Here is a 15,263-nt window from a genome sequence, read left to right on the forward strand (position 1 = left end):
TAGCTGTAAAAATAGTTGCCTGCTGAAATTGAAATGTATATACATCTTCATCATGACTATATAGACACGGTGAGTTTGTCTTTACTTTACATGTTAGATGTGATCCACCTCATAGTAACAATCCTGTCAGATCGTCCATCCTTTGAGTGAGAGTGTAACGTTACAGGTCGTCCGATCTGGTTTCGTGGTTAAAGTTAACCTTTTCGACATGTTTCCGTGTTGTTGTTGCTCAGCAATGGCATGGGCGCGATGTTGTCTGGGGGTTTGGCAAAAGGAGAGTGGGACGGTGGGCGGTGGGTGGTAACTGAAGGCGGTGACTGTGTAGTTCTGACGTCAACTTTTTACGGAAGTCACAATGGTTCGTGAAAACTAGCTAGAACTTTAAGCAGGCTGTGTGAATTTTACTGTGGACTGACTGATAGAAGTCTGTCTAATAATAATCAGATAGAACAGTTAAACAAAGGAATTAAAATGTATCCACCTTTTTCTTGTCGTAAAAATGGGCACGGCCATTTGGAAAATATATGGGTATGGTTTCCGGTTTCATCTGCGTCCACTCCGTCCAGCTATTTTTAGCTGAACAAAACAGTTCGTTTTGCTGCTTGATATTGAAAGTTGGTGTGTCTTATCATATTATTTTAATGTATTATCTGAAATTATGAACACACTGGTTTGTAGTGCAAACAGTTTTACCGTTTACTGCACGTTGTTATTCTCCTCGTTATTTACCTATAGCGGCTAATGAACCGGAAGTCTCACCCATAGGCTTACCTCCGCGTTGAAGAAAAAGGTGGATACAAAAAAGTATTATAACGATTGCTTTTATATTGTTAGTAATAGAAAGGCAAACATAATACGTTCTCGTTTGTGGTCGACCGATATATCGGCCGATATTTGGCATTTTTCAAATATCGGCATTGGCCGATAAGTCTTTCTGTTTGGCCGATGCGTTCGTGGTGGGACTTTTATTTTGAGGGCACTGAGAAAGGCACAGTGCTCACATTCTCCCTCTTGTACGCTGTCATCGTTAACAGTCCTGTCCACGGACAGAAGTCTGTCTAATAATCAGATAGAACTGTTAAACAAAGGAATTAAAATGTATACAAGAGAGTATAACGATTGCTTTTATATTGTTAGTAATAGAAAGGCAAACATAATACGTTCTCGTTTGCCGTCAGCATTCAGCAGATAAGCATTTGCATAATTTAAACAAATCTTTGAATGACTAATGAACACCTAATTTCAAAAACCTTACAAACTCAGTCGGATCCAGCTGTAAGATCTTGTGAAGTGTGCATGTGACCTGCATGATTGCGTGTTCTCTGCGTGACGGTCGGTCCGTGTGAATTGAATGCGGACAGGAGGAGAGTTCAGCTTCACTGGAGACACATGATCGACAAACTTTAAACTCATTATTTCAAATTATGCTGTGCTACATGCTTTTGCCCACTGCCATATTAATGTCATTTCCACTGTGTGCTGTATGTAAAAAGAGTGTTACCTTGGCTTTATTTGAAAAAATTTAATTCCCAATGCACACAAACTTTCCAGAATACTGAGTGCCTTGTTGGTTACAGTGTTTACTTCCTTTTTAATTATTTTTTTTATAAAATATTTGTTTATTTGTGAAAATACTTTGTCATTTAAAGTATAAGCATGTTTATTTTACACATTTATTTTTTTATCCATTTTCAAATTATTTCAAATTTCTTAAATATTAAATAAAATTATATCTGTTTTATATCGGCCATCAGCCACCCTGCTTTCCAAGATATCGGCATCGGCTGTCAAAAAAACAATATCGGTCGACCACTAGTAGTGTTCATGCTTGCTTGTGTTTATTATGGTAATTTGCAAAAAGATGACATTTGCGATGTTTTTCCATTATTAAGCTGATCAGCGAGTCTTCGACAAGAACCAGCATACAATCAGATAGTGCCAAAACCTGTATTTTTCTTTCTTTTTAAAAAAGATGCTCTTAAGAAAATATTTTTAAAAATTAAGAATTTGTCAAGAATTGCAATTAGGAACATTCTCACAAAAATAATTTATCTATAGAATCTTCTTCTCTTAAAAATATTTCCGTGAATCTGGCTTCTGATTGTCACATACAGGATGTGCGTCTGGCCTGCCGACCAAAAAGAAAGTCAGAAAGCAGTAGGAGTTCGATAGTAAGTGACTTAGCTCTCATGTGCTGTGAAAAGGCCTCCCGTAATGAATTGTTTGCTGCACACTAACTGAATTAATAATGACTTTGGCAGCGTGTTATGCCTTCCCACCAGACTCTCCGCTTCTTCAGCGTACTGTTCTCTATAAGCTTTACGATTCGATCACGGTTTCACCAATGGCTGTTATATTATCTATCGCCGTAGGTGAAATATTTAACAGCAGTTGTTGATGTCTCTGGCCTGTCTTGTCTGTCACACTGACTGACTCGTCTCTCCTCATCTCTTCCAGGGCTTCGACCCTCCCCATCAGAGTGACACACGCACAGTTTACATAGCAAACAAGTTCCCACAGCATGGCCATTATATTCCTCAGAGGTTTGCAGACAACAGGATCATTTCCTCCAAGGTAAGAGCAGACAGCATGATTGCTCTGAACGCTTGAATGTGAAAAAGTCTTTTTAAAAAAAAGACCTACAATCACTTGACTCGCGTGTGCATGTGTTTCCCTGCTCATGTTGAGAATTTGGCAGTAAAATCCTCAACGCTGTTTTGTTTGCTTTTTGTAGTACACCATATGGAATTTCATCCCCAAGAATTTGTTTGAGCAGTTCAGAAGAATCGCCAATTTTTATTTTCTCATCATCTTCTTGGTTCAGGTAAGCCCAGGTCGTCCTCATGTTTCCCAGCTCTCAGCTGAGTGTGTGATGCTGATGATGATCTTCATCACCAGTGTTTCCCACAGGAGAGCTGCTGTATTTTGAGAGTCTAAAAAATAAAAAAAAAATAAAAATTGTGCAACCTTTTTCACATTCGCATTCGGAAACAGCTGTTCACAAACTCATAATCCAATTCACATTCACAAAATACTTGTTCACAATATTTTGTGAATATGAGTTAGGTAATGACTTTGAGAATTGCTGTTTGCAAATATATCAACTTTCTGGTCATGTAAATTAGCTTCCGCATTTGTGGATCATATTTTATCATAAATATATTTGGAGGCTGTTTTAGCTTCATAATCCCTGGCTTGAAAAAATAATACAGGTTCAGCGACATCAGTGTTGGAAACAGTTCCTGTAAGTAAAGATTATGTTCACTACAAACACCTTGGTCATGTTAAAGTACAACACAACAATCACTGTTCACCTGTCGTTCTCAACATGTCATCCAACCGACAATAATGTGAGCATGAAATCATGCTTGCCTGAAGTCACACCTTATATTATGCTCTGAATTCACTCGGTGAATTTCACAATCACATGGATTCCTACTGAAATGACTGGATTTTGCCTGGGAAAGTTTGCAGAACTATGGAACATGTGACCGCACCTTTAAAGTCATTGCAATATAAAACAATATTTGAGGTTGCCAACATAGTAATAACACAAATATTGTGTGGATTTATAATATATCGTGTACTCAGGGGAAAAAAAGGCACAAAAGCTGTCACTGGGGCAGAACCTTTTTTGAAAGGTAACTGTTAAGGTGCTTATGTGCACCCCTTTGGGGTAAACAAGGTACAAATGTGTACCTTTTGAAAGGGTTCTGCCCCAGTGGCAGCTTTTGTAATTTTTTTTTTTTGTATTTTTGCACAGCCCTAATGTTAAAAATACACTGTTTTTCTAGATGAAACATGTCTCCTTGTTCTTTCAAAGGCGATGCATGGCTGTGGAGGTTAAAGGCAGTATATGACACAGTTCTGCCCTGTTTCTAACCAGATCCTCTCTCTCCCCTACAGTTAATGATAGATACACCCACTTCCCCTATAACTAGTGGACTTCCGCTGTTCTTTGTCATCACAGTAACTGCCATCAAACAGGTGAGTGTACAAGCATGCTTAGGCAGCTCGTGTTCATGAATGATGTGTACGCAGTGTTGTGCCAGACTGATTGGAGGATAACCAGTCAGTTGTCTGTTTTTCATAATCCCGCTCTCAAATACAGGGCTATGAAGACTGGCTGAGGCACAAAGCTGACAATGAAGTGAATGGAGCACCTGTATTTGTCGTGCGCAGTGGCAGTCTGGTCCAAACCCGATCTAAAAACATCCGAGTGAGTTTCAGCCAACAGCATTGGGAATCCCATGATTAATTCTGCCAGACAACTTCAAATAATAAATATAAAAAAATGTATATTCCTCCTGTGATCTCATAGGTAGGTGATATTGTGAGAGTAGCCAAAGATGAGACGTTTCCTGCAGATCTGGTGCTTTTGTCATCAGATCGGGCCGAGGGGACGTGCCACATCACCACTGCCAGCCTGGATGGAGAGACTAACCTGAAGGTCTGTGTTTTGTGCTCTTAAACAACAGCGTCTCACTGAATTTCTCAGAGAGGTTACTGTATAAACACGTGACTCACTTATTGAACCGCAAGTTGTTGTTATGTTCAGCGGCGTCCACCTCAAAGCAGTTTTTGTGTACTGAAGGCTTGTGAAACGAAACTGAGTGTATTTTCTGGCTGGTTTTGTCGAACTGACCCTCCACTAAGCTCTGCTGTCATATTTAGCTCACTGTGTTATGCAGCTTCTGTCAAATGTGCAGAGAGACTGAGTGGATTAGCTCAAGAAATGCTGAGTAATGTCTGTATGAGCTTTAATGTGGAGTGTATATATAGTCGTCAAAAAGGTTTTCAGTGTGTCAGGAAAGGCTATCCAAAACATGTGATTGAGAAGCTGCAGAATTAAAGAAAATATCTCTAAAAAGAGAGGGAAAAAAAGTTGCGTAAAAAAAAAATGGACAACTGAAATATGTAATATGTCCATCATGAAATGTCAATAGTGTAGCAATGTATGAAGCACAGCTCACACAGAAGCCATTTTCAAACCAAACAGCTTTCTGTTGGTCAGTGCAGCGAGTCAGTGTGAAAACCAGTTGCCAAATCTGTGTGTGAATTTTTCACCCTCGTGTGAAAGTCCCAGTCGCGTAGATTCCTATTAAAATGACTGGATTTCGCCCTTGAAAAAATTGCAGAACAGTAAATGCACCTTAATACATAGATAAAATTTTATTTTTATTTAATTGTTTATCGGTCATTTAAACATCATTCAATTTGGTCAAAATATTATTAGAGACTTAGTATTTAGAGTTTCTTTCTAAAATAGTATTTTGAGATTTATTTTTTTTTAATTTTTTTTTTTTTTTTTTTTTTTTTTTTTTTTTTTTTTTTTTTTTTTTTTCTTTATATAATTTCCTCCCTTTTACTGTAGTTATTTATTAAGGTGTTTCATTGCGATGTTCATGACTATTTAAATAATAATAAAAAAATGACTATTTAAATAATAATAAATGTTTATCATATTTGTGGTCCTTCCATTCTTTTGGTAATTGTCATTTATGATAGTTTTTTTGTTTCAGATTTCCATGAAATTTAAATTTTGTAATATAAATATTTGCTAATCGCCCATCCCCAATGTTTAACCGCTTCACAAATATACCGTCTGTGTCTGGCTAATGTGAGATATCTTAATAAAAGTGATTTAATATCCAGATATTTTTATTTGACAGTGCATGTGTGTCTGCTGTCCAATATATGTAACACATAGCATTTATGTGCTGTTAAGTCAGAAGTGAGATGTGCCATTCTCAGACTGAATGTGTTCTCTCTGCTGATGTGTAGACACACTATGCGGTGCCAGAAACGGCGGTGTCGCAGTCGGTGTCGCGGCTGGAGTCTCTCCAGGCGGTGGTGGAGTGCCAGCAGCCAGAGGCAGACTTATACAGGTACCATTCACAGTCAGATCACCGAAATCCTCCTCACACAGTCAGCTTGATGCTGTTCTCAGTTCTGTGAGTCCTGACGCAGCACGTTCTGTCTTCTCAGGTTTGTCGGGAGAATAACAGTAACCCAACAAGGAGAGGAGATAGTCAGGTAAGACCAGCTTCAAATCTGAGATGAATACGGTTTTGACTATTTATAAAATCTATATGTAGAAATGATCTGTTTATTTATTATTAATGTTTTGTCATTTATTTTATGTAAATTGTATGTGTTTAAGTATTTAGGTTGTTTATTTTTTATTTGTTTGTTTGTTTATTTATATTTTTGGTTATTCCTTTCAGACCCTTAGGATCAGAGAACCTCCTGCTTCGAGGAGCAAGATTAAAAAACACCAAAGAAATCTTTGGTATGGCATTCACACCATCAGGGTCCAACTTAGGACATTTAAAGTCTACATGAATTCAAAATGGACCTTGTTTACTTATTTCGTAACTTATCACTGCACTTTACTCCCAAAAAACGTTTGTAATGTTTAATCAAAATTGTGATCTTGCCAGTGACACCTTTTGATGGTGTGAGCGTAACTGGAGTTGTATCATGCAGGTGTAGCCGTGTACACAGGCATGGAGTCCAAGATGGCTCTTAACTACAAGTGCAAATCCCAGAAGCGCTCTGCAGTGGAGAAGTATGTGTGTCATCATTTCCATTTCCACGTCACACAACCGCTTTACGTCAGCAGTTCTCAGTGCTCCATTATGACCACATCGTGTCTCTCGTGCAGATCCATGAATACATTTCTCATCATCTACTTGGGCATTCTGCTGTTTGAAGCCATCCTCAGCACTATTTTAAAGTACGCCTGGCAGGCAGAGAACAAGTGGGATGAGCCGTTTTACAACCAGAAGACCGATCAGGAGAGAAACAGCAGCCAGGTCACTATAAAGTGTCTACACTCAGCTTATAATGGTTATGTTATTTTACATTTAAAATTCATACTATGAGACGTCTGGCAGATCAGGTTTCATTAAGACTGCTGGTGAATTTCTCCTCACAGATTTTAAAGTTTATTTCCGACTTCCTGGCATTCCTGGTGTTGTACAACTTCATAATCCCCATCTCGCTGTACGTGACTGTTGAGCTGCAGAAGTTTCTGGGCTCTTTTTTCATTGGCTGGGACTTGGATCTGTACCATGAAGAGAGCGACCAGAAGGCTCAAGTCAACACATCAGACCTCAATGAGGAGCTGGGCCAGGTGTGTGTGTGTGTGTGTGTGTGTGTGTGTGTGTGTGTGAGATTAGAACTGTTTGCCCAGCTATAATACTACCTGAGATGAGTAAACCATGCTAATGTTGCGCCCGCAGGTGGAGTACGTTTTCACAGACAAAACGGGAACCCTCACTGAGAACGAGATGCAGTTTAGGGAGTGTTCTATCAACGGGATCAAATACCAGGAGATCAACGGGAAGCTCGTCCCTGAAGGAATGACAGAAGACTCTCCAGACGGATCGGTGCCTTGTTTGGTAAGGTTCATTTGTACAATTCTGCTGGTGAGGATAGTGGTGCAGAAACACACTTTACCATTCCATTCATTTTCATTGTATGTAGTAAATTTGGAAAACATAATCAAAATAGTGAATTTCAAAAGAATCTTTCCTGTGGATGCTGTGAGTACTTCTTTGTATGAGTCGGATCTCAGCTTGTTTATCACAGTTGCACTATTAGGTTAGTGTTAAGTTATAGTGCCCTCTTGCATTGAAAATTCATGAAAGCTGGCATGTTTCCTAGGAATATTCTGTTGTCCATATGTTTTATGTTTCATGAAGTTTGGATGATATGATCACAAGATATAGGCTAATTAAACAATATGGGCCACACCCAAAATCAATCAATGACAGAAACGTTTTTTTTTTGTTTTTGTTTTTGAGGAAATGGATACAGATATGATCAGCTTATTTGGGGAGACTTACGTTTTTGGCAAAAACTTGTTTTTTTAAAAAAAAATGAGGAACATACTCGTTTTCACACAATGTACGAATATATAAATTTTTTTAACATTAGGACATTCAGATTTGGCGTTATTAAGCCACTGAAAGTTGATTGGCAGCTGGCGGCAATGTTTTTTTATATAGCCGAGTCATTTTAGAGGATAGGTTAAGACACCCGCCGAAGATGATGCATACCAATTTTCAACTTTATTGATCATACGGTTATGCCATAATTAAAGATTTTCAGTTGTATCACCGTCTATAGGTGCAATTTTGACACACTTTGCTTGGACTTCTAATGAACATTGAATGAAAAAGACATAAAATAACATCATGAAATACAATAAATATATATAAAAAAAAATAATTTCAGCTAGTTGCCAAGGCATTTCTCATTTTAATTGAACTTGATGTACTAAAATAACTAAAACGCATATGTATATTATTATTATTTAATACTATTATTATCAAGTATATAAATCAAAGTGTGTGTGTACACCTTTCAGAACGGGGAGGAGGAGTTGTTCCTGAAAGCCGTCTCACTGTGTCACACGGTGCAGATCAGTTATGATCAAACAGATGGGCCGGGAGACCCGTTCTCACATGCCAACGGCTTCTCGCCTCAGATGGAGTATTACGCCTCTTCTCCTGATGAGAAAGCACTCGTGGAAGCCACCAAGAGGTGAGAGCACAGCTGTAGCTCACATACGTCTGTGTTTTTTTGCAGTCAATGTGCCAAATATATTCTTTTGACCATGATTGTTGAAACATTTGTGGGAACTATATCTTTAAATGATCTTTTTGACTGCAGGATGGGTGTCACATTTATAGGAAGCCATGGAGAAATCATGGAGATTAAAACATTAGGAAAAGCAGAGAAGTATATCACGCTCTTCTGTTTATTTTAGCTCACTAAATGTGAACCGTATTCAGAAGGTTGTTTAGCTTTTAGAGTTGTCTGTTTAACAGCTGTCTTTCTGCACGCAGGTACAAACTCCTCCACGTTCTGGAGTTCGACGCGAACCGCAGGAGAATGAGTGTGATTCTGCAGAAGCCCTCAGGCATGTGCCTCTGAACACGCTTGTGCTGTTTAAGACTGAACCGCAGTGCGTGAGCGTTACCTAATGACCTTCTGTCTCTCATTAGGTGAAAAGGTGCTATTCACAAAAGGAGCCGAATCAGCCGTTCTGCCCTACACCACGAGCGGAGAGATCGATAAAACCAGAGTCCACGTGGATGAGTTTGCTCTGGTGAGCTCTCTACATCATGCTGCCATGCTGGCTTACTAGTTCACTCTAGTTAGTAGTAATCCTATTAAGGTTCGGTCACATTTACTGTTACTCTGCAAAATTTTGTGGGCAAATTCCATTCATTTCAATAGGAATTCATGCGATTGGGAATTTCATCTCAGTCGTTCACGTTGACCAGCAGAAAGCCGTTTGGTTTTGAAAGTGACTTCTTTGTGAGCTGTGATTCACACATCCCTATATTATTGACAATGAAAAATGTATCATTTTTGTAAATTTTGCAAATGTGTTAATTTACAGTGACTTTTTTGGAAATTCAAATTAAGTTTTTTTCTTTAGAACAATCTTCAAAAAATAAGACAATAACATTATTAAATGTTTTAGAGAATACAAAGTATTAACTTTATTATTACATTTTACAACAAATAGCAGTTACAGAGAATTTTATTATTAAAGTGACGTGACATGTGGAATATGTCATGAAGAATCCGGCCCCAGAATATTGCAGAGACTTTGATTTCTGTAGGAAACAACTACCTAGACAATCACCTCGAAATGCCCTAACAGCTTCTCGCAAGCATGGATCGGCGAGCGCCTGCTAAACTTTTTCTTCAGACATCTAATAGTTTCGTTGAAATGTCAAGGTCTGGTCTGAGTTCAGCTTTTTTAATTCAAATGATGTTGATGAGAGCGCTGCAGTTAATTAGCTCCTCATTATCAGCTGTGCTGAAACCCATGAGAGTGTCCTCAGACCCACATCACCAGTGTCACACACACACACACAGACAGACGGAGTTCTCAGAGGATTGTATTGAGACTCATGGGATGTTTCAGACACAACAGCCACATTGAAATGCTCCTCCATACGCTGAATGCTCTCTATATCTGTGCTTAAAAGCATTAACTCAGTTATGGTCATGGAGCTTTCAAGCAACTTCTTAGCCAGCAGTTCTCAGTTCTCCTTTACATTAACTTTTGTATTACATTATTTTGTGTATAATACAGCAAATTTGATCCTTCATTTGTGTTTGAATCAGTAGAATGGACTTTCTTCCTCATGTTCCAGCAAATCATGTTCTTATTGGTTTGTTCCATCTCACTTTTGTAGAAGGGTTTGCGGACGTTGGTGGTGGCCTGCAGACACTTCAGTGCAGATGAGTATCAGGAAGTGGACCGGCGGCTCCATGAAGCCAGAACGGCTCTGCAGCAGAGAGAGGAACGACTGGTCGAGGTCTTCAACTTCATCGAGAAAGACCTGGAGCTGCTGGGAGCGACTGGGGTGGAGGACAAGTGAGTCACACACACACACACACACACTCACGCACACACTCACTCACTCTCACACACACACACACTCTCACATGCACACACACTCTCACACGCACACACTCACTCACTCACACACACACTCACTCTCACACGCACACACACACACACTCTCTCACACTCACTCTCACACACACTCACGCACACACTCAGGCTGCGTTTACACTGGCACAAAAAATCCGATCTTTTGCTCACATCTGACACAGATCGGAATTTGTTGCACACGTGTAAACACAAAACCCCGCATGAGATCCGATTTTTTTGCATCCGATCTGAGCCACTTCCAAAGTTGGATTTTAATCGGATACACATCTGATATCTGGACATCCGACCTACATCTAAACACACATATCTGATTCTCCACAGAACTCCCAATGCAAGTGCAACACGTTTGCTCATAAAGATTTTTAATGGCGTTTTAATGCCGGCGTGCTGTATGCGCTCGCATTTTATTGAGATGGAAACTTTTTATAGGTAAGAAATTGAACACTCAGGAGCTGGTTTTCAACCCCCGCCCCGTGAATTTTGAAAATACAACAGCTAAAAGCTACATATATTTCTCAGCAATGAGGTGATAACTTGGCAGTTTTTGTAATTAAACTGACAAGCTTGTTTGCAATGCTTCACAATCGCTCGCTCGCACGTGGGTGCATGCGTTCGTTCTCTCTCTCTCCTTAATTCAAATTCATTTCAATAAATATCATCTTTATTTCACTAAAGAATTCTACCTCTAACGAGCTGTAGATAAATAGTCTAACAAATTAAAATTACCGTTATTTTCCAGCCTTTATCCGTTCAGTCAGATTTTGTGCTGCAAAACATCCATGACAGCCGTTGTCCATGCTGGCAAATAATAATGGCCATTCGACGTGAATTATATAAATAATTTTAAAAGCACGGCCATTTAAAACCCGAGGGTTTACCATGTGCATAGTAAAGCGATCACTGCAGACAATCCTTTTGGGTGGGAATTAATGTAAACGCAGATATCGAATACCAGTTGTGTCTAAAGTGAATGTAAACAGATGTGCCAAAAAATCGGATATGGTCAAAAGATTGGATCTGTGCATTAAGACTTGCAGTGTAAACGCAGCCTCACACACACTCACACACTCTCACACTCACACACTCTCACACACACACACTCTCTCACACTCTCACACACACACACACTCACACACACACACACACACACTCTCACACACACACTCACACACTCTCTCACACACACACTCACACACTCTCTCACACACACACTCACACACTCTCTCACACACACACTCACACACTCTCTCACACACACACTCACACACTCTCTCACACACACACTCACACACTCTCTCACACACACACTCACACACTCTCTCACACACACACTCACACACTCTCTCACACACACACTCACACACTCTCTCACACACACACTCACACACTCTCTCACACACACACTCACACACTCTCTCACACACACACTCACACACTCTCTCACACACACACACACTCACACACACACACACACACACTCTCACACACACACACTCACACACACACACTCACACACACACACTCACACGCACACTCTCACACATGAATACTAATGCGATGCTGAGGTGGAGACGTCTCATACACAAGTAAATTAATTCTGCTCACATGGGATTCCTTTGACATCACACTGTCATTTAAAGATAATAAAAACATGCATAATTGCTGAAATTACATTTATTTTACATATTTAGTCATTTAGATCATAATAAATCTTTTGAAAAAGAATTAAATGGAAAAAAATATGAACTTAATCAAGTGAAATTTGTAAAAAAAAAAATCTATTCTTTTTATGGTAACTTCTTGATTCTGTAATCATATTATAGTATTTTTCACAAATAAAAATTTAAATATTTAAAATATACGTAAAAATAATATAACATGAATAAAATAAAGAATATGACACAAATACATCATAGTACCCTCATGGACGCGGCCATACATAATTGGTCAATAATGTACAACGCTTGCACGCTATTGGTCAAATTACTTTTCAGTCATTACCTTCAGCAAGTATGAAAATAATAGGAAAACAATATCAAAACCTGGACATTTTGAGCAGAAAATCCAGCCAGGATATTTCTGGAGATAAATCTTACAGCTGGATTCACCAAGTTTGCAAGTTTTGTGAAATTAGATGTTTATTAAATATTCATATATATATATATATATATATATATGTATATATATATATATATGTTTAAATGATATAAATGCATATTTGCTGAAAACTGATAGTAGTTGAGAAAGTATTAGCCTATAGCGTTTGCCTTTCTGTTGCTAATAAACGCAAATGCTGTAATACTTTCTCATATAGTGTTTAAAGGTTTGTTCTAATAATTTATTAGAAGTGTTAAAACGCAAGAAGCAAGTCATTTGTAATTTTAACAAGTGCAGTTTCTGTGCTATGGTGGGGCCTGAAGCCTGACTGAAATTCTTCATAGAGATCATTTTTTTGCAGGCAGGAGCACAATTGAGCAGACACAACTTTTTCTAAAATTTTTGACATAAAAGGAAGATTTGAGATGGGTCTGTAATTTGCCAGTTCACTAGGATCTAGTTGTGGTTTCTTAATAAGAGGCTTAATGACCGCCAGCTTGAATGTTTTTGGGACGTGACCTAAAGACAACGACGAGTTAATAATATTGAGAAGCGGTTCTTCTGCTACAGGTAACAACTCTTTCAGTAATTTAGTGGGTACAGGATCTAACAGGCATGTTGTTGGTTTAGATGCAGTGATAAGTTTATTTAGCTCTTCCTGTCCTATAGCTGTAATATAGCTGGACTGTAAACTAGTGAAGACAGAGGATGGATGCTGACGCTTAGCACTGAAGAACTAGAACTGTGAGTACTCTGTGTGACAGTATATTGTCAGCAGGCAGTGATGATAGTGACAGTGGTGTGATGACTTCACACTCCGCTCGTGATTATTGGCTAGAGAGCAGGAAGTCAGCAGTGAGTCAGTGTGGAAGTTTTATGTGTGTCAGTTTTATGCAAACTGCTGCTAATGCAGTTTGACATGTCGCCGTGAATCACGCAGCTCTCTGTGCTCTTAAGGCCAGCCGTCAGTCTCTGTCTACATGTCAGCAGCAGCACTATTCATGCAGGGACACACGAACGTGTCTGGAATCGTGCTGTCATTGTGATTTCCATGAGCCTTTTGACAAACCTTTAAAACTGTACAACGGAGGCACATACACGTCCTCCCTAGTCTGCTCACTGAGCATCTTCAGAGAAATCCTTAGAATATCTGACAGTGAACGGCTTCACTGTTTTCATCACTGAGCGACTCTACAGAACTTTATAGCAGTGGCAAGCGGTGACTTCTTTAACCTCTAATTTATTTATCAGAGGCAACAAATAAGAAACTCCCATGACCGGAGTAGGGCTCTTGCCAGGAATAAACATTTGGTGTCTTCCCACATGCCTTCTTCCATTTTCTAATATTTGCTCCCACAGTTGATTTCTTCACACTAAGCTGCTTACCTATTGCAGATTCAGTCTTCCCAGCCTGGTGCGGGTCTACAATTTTGTTTCTGGTGTCCTTTGACAGCTCTTTGGTCTTGGCCATGGTGGAGTTTGGAGTGTGACTGTTTGAGGTTGTGGACAGGTGTCTTTTATACTGATAACAAGTTCAAACAGATGCCATTAATACAGGTAACCAGTGGAGGACAGAGGAGCCTCTTAAAGAAGAAGTTACAGGTCTGTGAGAGCCAGAAATCTTGCTTGTTTGTAGGTGACCAAATACTTATTTTACTGAGGAATTTACCAATTAATTCTTTAAAAATCCAATGTGTATCCAAATACAATGTGATTTTCTGGATTTTTTTTTTCTCATTTTGTCTCTCATAGTTGAGGTATACCTATGATGAAAATTACAGACCTTTTTAAGTGGGAGAACTTGCACAATTGGTGGCTGACTAAATACTTTTTTGCCCCACTGTATATACACACATCACACACACACAAGATTTGTCAAGCAAAACAAATAGAAGAATAATAACAAATTGGTGCAACCAGCTGAATCCATTGTGAAATCTGCACGTGGAAATCTTTCATCCTCATGCAAAAATCCCAGTGGTGTGAATTCCTGTTGAAATGAGTACGTCACATAATGTTACTGTGATTGTACCTTAAAGGGTCATGAAACCCCCTCGTTTCAGCACTGGTTAGTTCTCACCACAGTTTTAAAAAATGCTAAAAAAGTGGGTGTGGTGTGGTGTGCAGCGGAGCAGAGGAGGGGGAAGAGGGGAGACAGACGACACCACACACAGCTTAGTGTTCAGACAGTTTCATTTCGCTCCCATCGAGTTAAAAACACAAATAAATGCACAGCCATTTGCACTCTGCATCGAAAACAAATGAACGCGCTGTTGCACCTCTGAGAACTTTTAAGGCTTATTCTGTGGTGTTATATAAGCCTTTTGACGGGTTGTGTCACAGAGCTGTAAAAACGGTTATGCTCATCAAGTGAATGAATCGCGTTTGTGCCGAACTCTTATTACAAAGCAAAAACAAACGCTCTCCTTCCAATCGAACCATTAACGTTTCTCTCAGTTAATGTACGCAGTCTCACAGTCTGAAACGTCTGTCATAGCAAATCAACACATGCTGTTGTGAATAATTAAGCAAAGCCTCTTCTCATAGGATAAGAACACGCAGTCTCATGAATAATTTATTAGACACCGACACGTCATCGATGTACTATAGTCCATTGCCGCGTCACAAATTGGGACGTCAACACAATGTAGATTTTAAACCCGGAAGATGAAAATAG

General features: G+C 39.2%; 1 protein-coding gene across 1 annotated transcript in view; it reads left to right on the plus strand.

Moving 5' to 3' along the window:
* LOC107550661 (probable phospholipid-transporting ATPase IF) overlaps positions 1 to 15,263 on the plus strand; it is a 54,979-nt gene that overhangs the window by 27,944 nt on the left and 11,772 nt on the right. Inside the window, exons 2-18 of the mRNA XM_016231999.1 lie at positions 2,458 to 2,574; positions 2,735 to 2,824; positions 3,907 to 3,987; positions 4,112 to 4,219; positions 4,322 to 4,450; positions 5,785 to 5,888; positions 5,989 to 6,036; positions 6,228 to 6,292; positions 6,490 to 6,571; positions 6,668 to 6,818; positions 6,941 to 7,138; positions 7,248 to 7,406; positions 8,378 to 8,553; positions 8,683 to 8,751; positions 8,859 to 8,932; positions 9,018 to 9,121; positions 10,227 to 10,408. Of these exons, the coding sequence (XP_016087485.1) occupies positions 2,458 to 2,574; positions 2,735 to 2,824; positions 3,907 to 3,987; positions 4,112 to 4,219; positions 4,322 to 4,450; positions 5,785 to 5,888; positions 5,989 to 6,036; positions 6,228 to 6,292; positions 6,490 to 6,571; positions 6,668 to 6,818; positions 6,941 to 7,138; positions 7,248 to 7,406; positions 8,378 to 8,553; positions 8,683 to 8,751; positions 8,859 to 8,932; positions 9,018 to 9,121; positions 10,227 to 10,408 (1,937 nt within the window). The remainder of the gene's footprint in view (positions 1 to 2,457; positions 2,575 to 2,734; positions 2,825 to 3,906; positions 3,988 to 4,111; positions 4,220 to 4,321; positions 4,451 to 5,784; positions 5,889 to 5,988; positions 6,037 to 6,227; positions 6,293 to 6,489; positions 6,572 to 6,667; positions 6,819 to 6,940; positions 7,139 to 7,247; positions 7,407 to 8,377; positions 8,554 to 8,682; positions 8,752 to 8,858; positions 8,933 to 9,017; positions 9,122 to 10,226; positions 10,409 to 15,263) is intronic.

Source organism: Sinocyclocheilus grahami, unplaced genomic scaffold (assembly GCF_001515645.1).
Source record: "Sinocyclocheilus grahami isolate Dianchi unplaced genomic scaffold, SAMN03320097.WGS_v1.1 scaffold405.1, whole genome shotgun sequence".
Classification (NCBI taxonomy): Eukaryota; Metazoa; Chordata; class Actinopteri; order Cypriniformes; family Cyprinidae; genus Sinocyclocheilus; species Sinocyclocheilus grahami.